At 30.7% G+C, this 12,371-nt stretch overlaps 4 protein-coding genes across 4 annotated transcripts; all 4 read right to left on the bottom strand.

Annotated features, from left to right (window-relative positions):
- Window positions 1-5: 5 nt before the first annotated feature.
- Window positions 6-1,157, bottom strand: GO595_005571 (tubby-related protein 1-like; the record flags this gene model as incomplete). Its single annotated transcript, XM_067918828.1, has 1 exon — window positions 6-1,157. One exon carries the CDS (start codon window positions 1,155-1,157, stop codon window positions 6-8), a length of 1,152 nt encoding a protein of 383 aa, XP_067774203.1.
- Window positions 1,158-1,415: 258 nt separating this feature from the next.
- Window positions 1,416-2,627, bottom strand: GO595_005572 (Adaptor complexes medium subunit family protein; the record flags this gene model as incomplete). Its single annotated transcript, XM_067918829.1, has 1 exon — window positions 1,416-2,627. One exon carries the CDS (start codon window positions 2,625-2,627, stop codon window positions 1,416-1,418), a length of 1,212 nt encoding a protein of 403 aa, XP_067774204.1.
- Window positions 2,628-3,928: 1,301 nt separating this feature from the next.
- Window positions 3,929-4,615, bottom strand: GO595_005573 (5-amino-6-(5-phosphoribosylamino)uracil reductase; the record flags this gene model as incomplete). The annotated part of the gene is made up of 1 exon (XM_067918830.1): window positions 3,929-4,615. The coding sequence occupies one exon, from the start codon at window positions 4,613-4,615 to the stop codon at window positions 3,929-3,931; it is 687 nt and encodes a 228-aa protein (XP_067774205.1).
- A 3,047-nt stretch (window positions 4,616-7,662) lies between these two features.
- On the bottom strand, window positions 7,663-10,499 carry GO595_005574 (uncharacterized protein; the record flags this gene model as incomplete). Its single annotated transcript, XM_067918832.1, has 2 exons — window positions 7,663-7,672; window positions 8,986-10,499. The coding sequence occupies 2 exons, from the start codon at window positions 10,497-10,499 to the stop codon at window positions 7,663-7,665; spliced, it is 1,524 nt and encodes a 507-aa protein (XP_067774206.1).
- Between the last annotated feature and the right edge of the window lie 1,872 nt (window positions 10,500-12,371).

Here is a 12,371-nt window from a genome sequence, read left to right on the forward strand (position 1 = left end):
CTGATTTACAACTGAATCGCTGTAGCTATCGCAGCAATAAATCCTTGTATCGGAGAAATAGGGAATCGTAACTCCAATGCAAATGATCCGTCCTTATTCTTAAAGAAGTTACATATATCTTTCCTGTAATTAGACTCATGGAAAATGGACAAATTGGTCGGGCAGCTGACGGGGAACTTCCCGTCGAACGTTAAGTCGTAACTCTTTCCGTTTTTCATTGGCATCCGCGTCTTTAAGTGTATTGCCTCCTTCGAAAGCTGGCTAAGTCTGTACATGAGTCCGGATGATTCGCCAAATTTAATCGGAAGCATTCGACTTCGTCCTTCAATCTTCTTGAGGGCAGGGATAATGAATTCGAAGTTTTTAGGGACTGAATCATTCGCCACATTCGTAAAGACTGCTGCTGCTGCTTCGTTGGTTCCTTGATCTGTATCAACACCAACATAAAATGTGGAATGTGTGGTAATAGATGAGCGACCAATGGGCTTGTCGCCTTGGTAAAGCTGTAGTTTTGGTTTCTCGTGTGGATCTTGAATAATGGCGGTTAATATATTATTACGAGTTGGAGGAACATATAACTTAAATATGGTTTGAGGCCCATTTTCGTCAACGGAAATTTCAAAGATAACATTGAGTGATGGTGGAATTGGCATAATAAGATAATCATCAGATTTTGTGATGGTTGAAATGGCATCTTGGTTTTCTTTGCTAACAAATATAGGAGCCTGTAGAGGTTGCAATTCATCTTTAACTAATTTTTGTGGAGTTGATTCAGGAGATTTAGCAACTTTGACCACAACTTTAGTATCTTGTGATTTAGGTGTTTGATTAACATCTGGTGTATTTTCTTGCTTTTGACGTTTGCGAATTTTTGGTTCTAATAAAGGGTCTTGAGTCTTTTTGATAATAGTTTTATTAAGAAGACGCGGTCCAGGGCTTCCATTCTTTTTGGAATTTCCAGTAGGTGTAAGTGTTGGAGAAGCTTTGCCTCCTTGTTGTAGTGAAGCAGAAGGTCGTAAGGCTTGTTTGATACGTGGGATTGCAAGATGTAATGGTTTTATTTCTGAAGTATTCATAGAAGGATCCATTAACGTGAAAATGCTATGGAAAGCAGAACAATAATCTTCTAAAAATGGTTCAATTTGTGTTTTGCTCATCCTATTTTTTGAAATAACGTTTTTTATGTGAAACTTATGACAAAAAGTGACGATGTTTTGGAAAATTTCCTCAATAAAAAAATTATACTTCAATCATTTTCAGTAAAAACATTAATGTCACTCGCAATAAAATTATTACCTGCAGAATTTTGTTATGTGTGATAATGCATTATAATTACAATTTTTAAAATTTCATGAAATACAATGTTTACATCATCAAAATTCAAAAAAGTAACATGGTGAAAGCAAAATATTTATTTATATGCCTGTCCTAAATTCATAATTTCCGGCCTGAGTTACATATTTCACGCCTTTAAATACATTATAATTCGCATTTTCTATATCCAACCTATCAATCCTAAAACCGGACAGAGTATATCCGATTGTGAAAAATTTGGCTCTGATAACAGGAAATCTTGATCCGAGATCGAATCCTTGTTCTGTTGATGCACTTCCTCTAAGTACAACAGGGTTTTTGTCAGGTATAAGTCCAATTGTCCAAACTACTTCTCGTGTTATTCCTTCATATATTGCACGACCAGATGGAACAGAAAGTGCTGGCGAAAGTACGCCTTCTGGAAGTTCGAAACGAATCTCAACATCTTCTAGTTGTCTAGGAACTGTAGCATCGGCTTTGACTACGATTTCAAATGCAACACTTCCTTTCGTCCATGTAAATCTTGGGGCAACCCAAAGGGGAACGTTTACCTGGGGAGCCGTTTGTTTGTATTTCATCAAAGTAAATGAACCTTCAGGAGGAACAAATGGTATTACTTTAGCTTCACTTGATTCAATCTGAACACTTCTGTGAAATGTGACATCTTCATAATGTGATGATGGAGTAAGAATTATCTTACAGAAAGGACTATCAGAAAGATGACAAATGGCTTCAACGGAACCTCTTATATAACAGAACTCCATCCTTCCAAGATGGTTGACAGAAATATCAACATTTTCTAAAATGTCAAGTAAAACTTCATTTTGAGACCTTTTGATTCCAACAGATCGCCATGGCCTGTTGAGGTCTAATTGAAGTCGGTTGCCTTTAGAATAATCGGTAGGTGGTCTTGTAAGCAATGTAAAAATTGTATTATTTTCGTCTAAAAAAGGAAATCCATAGTCGATTGCATAATCAAGTATTTGATATACTGTAGGATATTCGGACTTAACTGAGTTTTCTGTGGCTCCTTCTTTTAATAATGATGATAAAAGTTTACCTATATGATTTAAAAGACTAATAGAAAACAATGCGAATTCATCTCCTTCACAAACACCAACAATCCAAAGTTCGCGTTCATGGTGAAGAATTACTGTTAATTCGCCATTCGGAATAATCCCAGGTGGTTCTTGATTTTGATCTCTGATTGCAAGACAAGCGGTATCTATTACTGATCTATTAATCTTTTCTCTATATTGTTTTTCGATTAAAATTGTTGCATCCTTGTTAAGAACAAAAACAGCAGAGAGCATGTGTTATCCAAACACACTTTGCCAAATATTTACCAGAATGACGATGGTTTTCTTCTCAATAAAATAACGATAGGTTGATAACGTTTGAGTGCTATCGGCGCAGATCTGACACTGATCGTTATTGAAATAAAAATGGAATAAGATGTTTGAACCAATAAGTAATAATATCAGAATTGATCGAGCCAGGTTAAGATCAATCAAAGAATTGCAATATAGCAAACTCACACAGAATAAAAAACCAAAACCAAAAGAAAATTGTTTTTCAGATTCTTCTGAAGCATTTAATTCTAATAACACAAATATCACATCTGCATTGCCACCCATGAATACATTTCAATGCACTAAAAAAAAGTCAACAAATATCCGTGGTTCTCATTTCAAATTTCATTTTATTCAAAATGGTCATATAATTTATTCAGCTAAATTTAAATCAAGCAACTCACGAAAATTTATTCCTATTGTTGAAGGTCAAAATGTCCATCTTAGATCTAATAATATAAAAAGTGCACTTCTTTTTACTAATAATATGTCTGATTATTCACTTCGCAAAAACAGTAAATTTGGCGAAGAGGTCCTTTCAATCCAATTTCGTAGGTATAAAGTACAAAATCCAAGATCATTAATTATTTACTTTTTTCAACAGTCAAATTCAATTCCTTCCAAACTAATAAGCGCAAACCCACAATTTAATCCAATAAATGGGAAATATATAATAGATCTTGGAAAAGAAGCTTTACCTAGTCCAGTAAATTCAAGAATCGAAAATGAAAAGGATCATTCTTTATGGGCATATATAAGGAAAATCCAAAAGCACGTGATAGAAATTGAAGCCAGAAGTTGTATTGATAACATTAGCTTATTTGCAATTGTAATTGCTTCATTTTTATGTAAAAGCTAAGAAAATTTATATTCTTGCTTTGACTTATCGGACTGATTATAAATAAAATACAGATTTAATTATTAAAATTTCATCTTGAAATAAAAAAAAATCACATTTTGGCACACTTGTAAAAATCAAAAAAAGAGCACCGGGAAGACTCGAACTTCCAACCTTGAGGTTATGAGCCTCACGAACTAAACCAATTGTTCCACGGTGCTTTACATTATCTTTAATTTATAATTTAACTTTATATTTAAATATACATTTTCTCAGAAATCTGAATTTGTGATAAATTGTTCACTGACAATTATAGTTCAATATGATAATTAAAAGAAATATTTCTTTTCGTCAAATATATATCAAGAACAACTAATTTCACAATTTTTTGTGAAACATCTTTATGCCAAAAAAAAAAAATTATTTATTTATTATTAACTTTGTACCTAAGCCAAACAGAGCCTCCTTCTAATTTTGTTATATCCATTAATGAAAAGGTAAATGTTTCTGGTTCCATAAAGTCAGATCTTTCAAACAGAGTAACAGTATTGTTTTCTCCATCTGCGATTGGTGCCATAATAAGGCTGAGCTCATCGATCATTCCAGCTTTTAAGAAGGTATAATCCATGTATCCACCACCAGCAACCATTAATGTATCAATATGGAATATTTCCTTCAGCTTCTTGCATGCAAGTGCACAGTCAAGATGTTCCTTTCCTGCAAATATGTATGAAATTTCAAGTTTTCGGAGAAATGCAAGATATGAATTTGATACTTTCTCACTAAGTACTTCAATAATGTGTGCTTCTGGACGGCCGTTATACTTAAGTGTATTGCTCTTCCATCCAACACGACCTGATGTATCGACAGAAACATAATACATTTCACAATTGTCTTTGACGATAAAATCACCTTCAGGAACTTTTGGAGCATTCTCATCAAGATCAGGCTTCTCGTGATGTGAGAAGCTGCCTTCAGTTGTGACACGTCCACATAACCAAGCATTAAGTTTGTACTTATTGCGTAAATCTTCATAATGTTGACATGGTAACTTTGCAGCAGGATCCATTAAATATGGACCTGTTACTTTACCATCGAGTGCAGTTAACATATGGCATACAACATAAGGTTTGCTCATTCGCAAATAAAAATGTGATTTTTATTACGATAAATTTTGAATTGTTACAATAAAATTGAGATAATAATTACGGTTATGTTTTTTTTGGTTTGAAATACGATTAAATATTTCACAATTTTTGATAAACCGAATTTGGCAGAAAATTTTTTACTTTTAAGAGCTCTAAGCATGTGATCTCTGTCGGCAAAGAAGATAAGTATGATTTTATTCATATTTAAAACAAATAACAGTGTTTTCAAAACATAATTGAAAAACAAAGATCATTTTTTAATAAAATTTGTATGTGTGCAAAATCTTTCAGAAGCAAAAACAAGCATTTATTTATTGATTTTTTGGTTTGGGTTTCAGCAAATTTATTTGATTGCTGTAATGAGAACGTTAATTATATGGTTTTGTTTCATCGCAATAAAAATAAATGTCTTCAAGTTTTCTCTGATCCATAAGTATTTCATTGTAGTAAAAAAGGAAAGTAAAAATATATGCTTAGAGAATTACATAGTTATACAAGCAGTAGTAAATCAATAAATTTCTTTAAAAGGGAAAAACTAATATTTTGCGACAAATAATCCAGCACAAGATAGTGAAGTTAGTAACAATTAATATCCAGTTGGGGGAACTGAACCTAAATTTACTTCTGCAGTTAGGTTTTGTCAAGAGATGAAAAAAATAAAATTTTGCTTGCTTTGGATGGGGCTCTTTATTTATTTATATGATCCTTCGAGGTTATTATGTTTTCTTCTATTCGTTAGCAACTCTTCCTTCCGCAGGAACGAGATTACTATGTTTTCTTCGACTTCTTTTCCTTCTTCGTTTTCTGGGACTTTTCGGTTGGCTTATTTCTTGATGTACCTCTTCTGATTTCTCTTCTTCTTCCACGTCTGTTTGGTTATTCGGGATTTCTCCTTGAAAGCTTTCTTCTTCGATACTGTCTTCAATTTCTGTTGATGTTAATGATTCTTCGCCTTCACTTTCATCGGTCTGGACGCCTCTACCTTCATTCACGTTACGATTCCTTGGTTGTGGGTTGATAGCATTCCAGAAAATTTTCATAGAATGAATTAATGTACATTCACTGCATCTTTTACATGTTTCTGAAGTAATGATTTCATTATTATTACATAATTTTAAGATATCCGAATAAGTTTCGAATGGTATTGCTCCAAGAGATGAAATAACAATGATATAGTATTTAACTTTAATTTGATAAGTGTCAGTAATATCTTGAATCAAAGTTTCATATTTCTTATTTTTAATGTAACGACTATAATTTAATGAGTTGGAAATCTCTTCGTCTGGTAATGTGTTAATGTTCGAGATTTCACCATAAGGTATAGTTATTTCGATTATATTAAGATTACCTTTTTTGTCATCCAAATACCATATGTCTGGTTTAAGTCTTTTAGATCTATCAGGTAAATGAAAGTCATTAATTTTAACTTCTTGTGATCTATGGAAAATAAATTTAGATTTATTTGATTTTTCGATAGATTTAATAATAATTTCACCAACATCATTGTGTCTTCGAGTATATTTGGAGTATTGAGGAACACAATGATTTAGAATATGTTTCAGTGATTCAATCTCGTTTTGGTTTCTACAATATGGGCAAATTTTGGACGTATTTGGATTCTTTTTACTTAAAATTTCCTTAGTAGGTAAGTTATTACATCTTGCATTGATACAAAAACGTTGAATACTATCTGAAGTTTTTCTTGTATAGGTACCGAAAAAAGAGTTAGAGTATTTAGAGTTTTCAAGAGTAAAAAAGAGTGACCATGAAGTTTAAATTCTTGAAGTTTATTAAGATGACGTTTTTTGAAGTAACGTAATTAACGATCTGTTAAAATTATTGATCGAGTTACATTCAATAATTTCATCATTATCAAGATTCTTCATGGAAAGAGAGTTATTATTAAAGTTGATACCTATATTTAATTTACGTGATGCATCGATTGCTCGAATGAATAAATTATTAGTTTTATTCTCTGATTCTTGTGCTATTTGGTTTTCATATTCAGTGATATTGTTAAATCTTTGAGGAACTTCTGAGATAATTATTCTTCTAAAATTAATTTCATCTTCTGCCATTTGTTGTATGAAGTGTTTAACTGTTTCATTTTTCGAGTAAAATAAAGATAAATAAGTTTTAATTTGTAAATAGAGATATCTTTCTTTAAGAGAAGGAATTCCAAGTCCTCCATCTTTCCAATTACAATAAAAGAAATGTTTAGGTGTACTATTGCTTTTGATATGATTATTAATTAAGTTTCGAATTATTTGATCTAAGTGTTTAAGTTTTGTAAGACTAATTTGTCCATTTATCATAATAAAATCTAATTGTGGAATTATAAATCGTTTAAGAGCATCTAATTTTTGATTTAATCTTAGTTTTGATTCACCAATTAATTCGATTTTTCCTTATAACTTCATTAATAGTTCGATCTGCGAATTTCATACGTTGTCTTTTTAGTAACTGAAATTGCTGAACCTAGATATTGAATATTAGCTAAAACATCATTATTTTGGATTGGGACATTATTTATAATCAAAGGTTCTTGTAAAGGAATTCTACGATAAACATATAAAATGTATGAATTTGATTGGTATTTTTTGTGGTGCTAATTGAATTTTAGCATAATTACAATATTTTGTTGTAGTATTAATTAATTCTTCCATTTTTTTCTCGTTCATCTGAAATTAACATTACATCATCTGCATATACTTGGATTCCCATGTTAATATTATCATTTAATTCTTGAATATAGATATCTGTTCCTTTTCGTTCTTCATTAATCTTTCTAATTAGAGGTTCGAGACAAAGATTAAATAAAAGAGGCGATAGAGGGCATCCTTGTCTAACTCCTCTTCTTATTCTAATATCATTTGATTTGATTCCATTGATAACAATGTTTGTGGAAATATTTTGATACATAGAATGAATAATTTCGATTATATTATTGTTAAAGCCTAATTGTTTCATATTATTAAAGATAAATTTATGTGGAATTGAACCGAATGCATTAGCAAAGTCTAGAGTTGTAATAATAATATTCCTATTTTTCCTATAAGCATCAGATATTAATTCATTGGCTGTGACTGTATGTTCAGTGCAACCATTACAACCTTTAATGAATCCTTTTTGTTGTGGTGAGAAAATATGTTTTGATTTGTTTACTATTTGAATACTATCTGCTAATAATGTAGTAAAAATTCTGTAAATTGTATCTGAAATACTTATTGGTCTCCAATTCTTTGGTATTGATGGGTCATCTTTTTTGAATATTAAAATAGTTTTGGATTGTTTCCATTGTTCTGGTATTTTTTGAAATTTAATAATGTTTTTAATAATTAGAGATAATAAAATTGCTGTATTTTTTGGATTACTTTTCCAAACAGAATTAGGAATTCCATCTGGACCACATGCAGATAAATTGTCTTTAATTTTAATTGTATTAATGATATTCTTTTCATCTGTAATATAATCAATAATAAATTTGTTGTCTTCATTAGATAAAAGTTTAGGTAGATACCATGTATCATCTTCTATAATATGTTCTTTATTAGCCCATTCATTATTAAAATGTTTTTCAAGTTGTTCGATTGGTATATTACATGAAGGTGTTGTATTGGCTAAAAGTTTCCATCGGATACATCTTTTAGGATCTTCATCATAAAATTTACGTAGTTTTTCACTTCCTTTTATATCATTTGGGTTTAATTTATCAATATAATTTCTAAGTATTGTTCTAATCCATTTAAATCTTTCTTCACGATGTTCTTCGTCTTCATTAATTAAATTATCTATATCTTCAACTGATCGGATATTAAATATGTTTTTTAAATCATCTTCACTAAATTTACTTAATGATTTGATTAAACCTTCTTTAATATTAGCAATAGCATTTAATGCGTTTTGGTTATTGTTTAAATCTTCTTGATGTGCATTAATAATATCTATAATTTTATAAATGTAATCAATAATTTTATCGATTTCAATAATTTTATTTTGATATAAGTATAGTTTTTCTTTTCTTATGATTTGTTTCTCATCGAATTTAATATTTATTTGATTGAGATTGGGGAATGTATTTGTTAATAGCTTTTGAATTCTATGTGTTGTTTTAATTAAAAATCCATCCATAATGTTCCATGTAATGTTATCTTTGTCTAATAAGAATTTAGCTTCTTTGATAATAATATTTTTAAATAATTCATTGATTTTCGGCTGAATAGATTTTCGCTGTGCTTTGTTTAATCTTTTGAAACTAACGTTTTGATTTCGATATTTATTTCTCCATTTGTTACATTTGTCATTATAAAATTGAAGTTGGTTATTGTTTAACATTTTAACTGTGTTTTTGGCATTATGATTTAGTTGTTTTTCTTCTTCAATTACTGATGAATTAGATTCTTCCCTGTTTTGAGTTTCGATGTTTAATGGATGCAATTCTTCGACTTCTTGAGTTTCTGATTCTTGTTGACTAGTTTCTGTTATGTCTTTAGTCTCTTCTTGATTTATAGTTATATGCTCATTATCTGAAGAAGATTCACTTTGTTGTTTTTCAATAGAGCTATCTTCTGAATCTTTATAATTTTGGCTATTTGCGATTTCAATTTCTTTTAGTGAACCATTGATTATTTGAATTTCTTGGATATTATTTGGTCTAGAACCTCTTATTGTTTGTCTTGAATTGATATGAGTTTGGGAATTATGAAGTCTCATAGCTTGGACTGAACTAACTATTGTTCCACATATTGTACATTTAAAACAATCTCTAGGTCTTAATAATTCATAAATTGTGAGTAATGTAGTATTTTCTTTAACATAACTCATAATTAACCCCCAAAAAGGGCCTGCATCTTTCCGCCATTTGAGGTAGGTTTTATGTTGCTTTTTATAGTGATCATATGCAGATCCTGTTTTGGTTGTAACATAATTACAGTTATTTATTAAACAAATATTTATTTGTCCTAATTTGTTATAAGTATTATTTGTATGATCATATTCATACCACTCAGTATCTTTTTCTAATAAATATCCAATGATTTCTGATGATAGACAATTGTGTTTTTGATATTGTTCTTGATGAGTATTGAATAAATGTGAATCAATTTGTTGGTGATGGTTGGTTCCATAATTGCAGTTATGATATTTACAACAATAAATATAAGGTTGTGGGAACCAGTTCCTCAGAATCATAAGCTGAATTAAATTAAGTTCCATTATATCAAAATCTGAATAGTTGTCAAAAACTGATTGGTTGAGCGTATCAATGTATTCTTTAAGTTGTTTGGTATCTGTGATTGTTTTGAGCTTGTTAATAACTTTATTTGAAATATCTTCTTGTTCATTGACTTTATCGACTGTCTGAATGTTAACATTAAATTGAATCGGGTTTTCATCGTCGTCGTCTTCTGGATTTCTAAGAAATTTATCCGTAGATTCTGAAAATTGATCGTTTTGTGGCTGAATCTCGCTGCTATCCGTCTCCTCAAAAGAAAATTCAGAGGAATCATCGGAATCTTCAGAATTTATAAGATCAGGGTCAGAAATTTCCGGTTTTCTAAGAAAAAGTCCTTTGAATAGTCTCACATTTGGAAGGTTTTTGAGATGGTCAAAAGCGGTTTTATCAGCGGCGTAGATGATGTCTTCTTCCAAAGCTTCGGGGCTAAGTTTTGGAGATATCGAAGCTCCTAAGGGTGTAGAATGTGCGGGAGAAGGAGTAGAGTCAACTGGGGTAGGTAAAGTCAAAAGATCTTCTGAATCATTGAGATGATAATCGATCGCGTGGATGTAAAATTCGTAGCCCTCCTGGCTGAGGACTTCTGTTTCCTTCCTGCGAGCACGTAGCTGCATTTTCAGGGGAAAAAAACAAAAAATGATCCATTTTGCTTTGGATGGGGCTCGAACCCACGACCTCAGGATTATGAGACCTGCGCTCTGCCGATTGAGCTACCAAAGCTTACATTTCTTTCTTATATTTATTAAATTTATTTATTAAATTTATTTATAATTAAAATATATTTTGTTCTGTGATAATGTCTCAAGTTTGGAATATCAGATAATTTATTTTTTATTTTTTCCATCTTATTTTTTTCACTCCAATTCATCATCTTTAACCACGAAAAAGCTTTGTGTTGATTTAAATTATTTTGAGAACATCAATATATTTATATTTGTTAATACACAAATAATTTTTTTTAATTTCCCAATATTTCCATACTTACATTTTAAAAAATATTATTATTATTGATGATGATATATTTATTGTTTAAAATTTGTATTCAACAGACAGAGTTCATTGATCAATTTTTGAGATTACATATTTCTGGTTTCGAAACACTTCGTTTTTCTTAAATGAGAAATTAAATCCATTTGATGGCTCTTCTATGATATAGTCGACTCCAGCATCATTCCAAATTTGTTTTGTTGTGTTTTCATTTAATAAAAAGTCCAAATGATCGAGTTTAGAATTTAAGTTAAATCCGCAATTCCAAATTAAAGACTTATCTCCTAAGAACATTTGTCTGCCGGTAAATATCAATGGATGTAATTTTCTGGAGTTGATCAAAAACACTGATTTCTTCTTATATTTCTTTGTTGATATGATTTCATTGACAAGTTCAAAATCGTCATTATCAAATGATTCCTTTTCAAAATAAGAACTTCGTTTCATGCAAACAAATCCGCCAAATAATAAAAATGCAATTGTAAATGTGATTATAAATAATGCGCATCCTTGATATTCTTCATCTTTAGGATATTTACTAAACCTAACAAGAATCTCAGTGAAAATACACATTATAATTGGAATAAAAGTGGCCATAAATGATAAAGAATTGCTGTAATAATCTCTTCCTTCCCTGAAAAATTGAAGAAGCAAAAATGGACATAAAGCTGCCAAAAAGTGGTAAAGAAAACGGTTTTTCGGAATTTTCCAAATGAATAGAGAAACAACTACAAAAACAGGCCCTAACGCAATAAACCAGATGACAAAAGGTGAGTAGAAGGTACCACGCATTTGTGCTTCTCTGAAAAGTGGTTTGTACGTAAATACAAATGGATAAATCTTCAATATAAACGAAACTGCAAAAGCTCCAAGATATTTGATGTCATTGGAAATGCCGAATAAAACAAAGAAGGTAGAAATTGTAGTGGTTGCGCTTGGAATAAAGGCTGCGAAAACTGCACTTGCAATGGATGGATTCCAAAGAACAGCAAAAAGAGATAATGCAATGGAATAAGAAGATGACTTAGAAACAGAAAGGAAGAATCCTACGTTATGGTACCAAATTGAAACATGGTTTTTGCTAATTTGATGAACTAAATCATTTCTCATATCCATACGATGACTTCCACGGAAATATAGAAATGCTGCCCAACTTCCTGAAAAAAGATAAAGCAATGATGAAATTAATGGCCATCCAGTGATTTTATTTGATATATAAAAAATTGCAACAGCAACACAAACAGTATTCAAAAAGCAAATGATCATTGATGCTTTTTCGTATGAAGCACCAAGTGTCATTGATGTGGCTGTGAATAATAAAGGAATTGCATATCCTTGATATTTACGATTCGAAATTCTGGGATTGGAAAAATAAATTGGATTAAGTCTTCGTCTGTTACAACCTCTTAGTAATGAGTATATGAATGAAATTTCATCTTCATAAACAGGAATCATTATTTCTGGAATTGACCTGGAACCTGATTTATACATTGATGATA

The sequence above is a fragment of the Histomonas meleagridis genome (assembly GCF_020186115.1).
Source record: "Histomonas meleagridis strain 2922-C6/04-10x chromosome Unknown contig_36, whole genome shotgun sequence".
Taxonomy (NCBI): Eukaryota; Parabasalia; order Tritrichomonadida; family Dientamoebidae; genus Histomonas; species Histomonas meleagridis.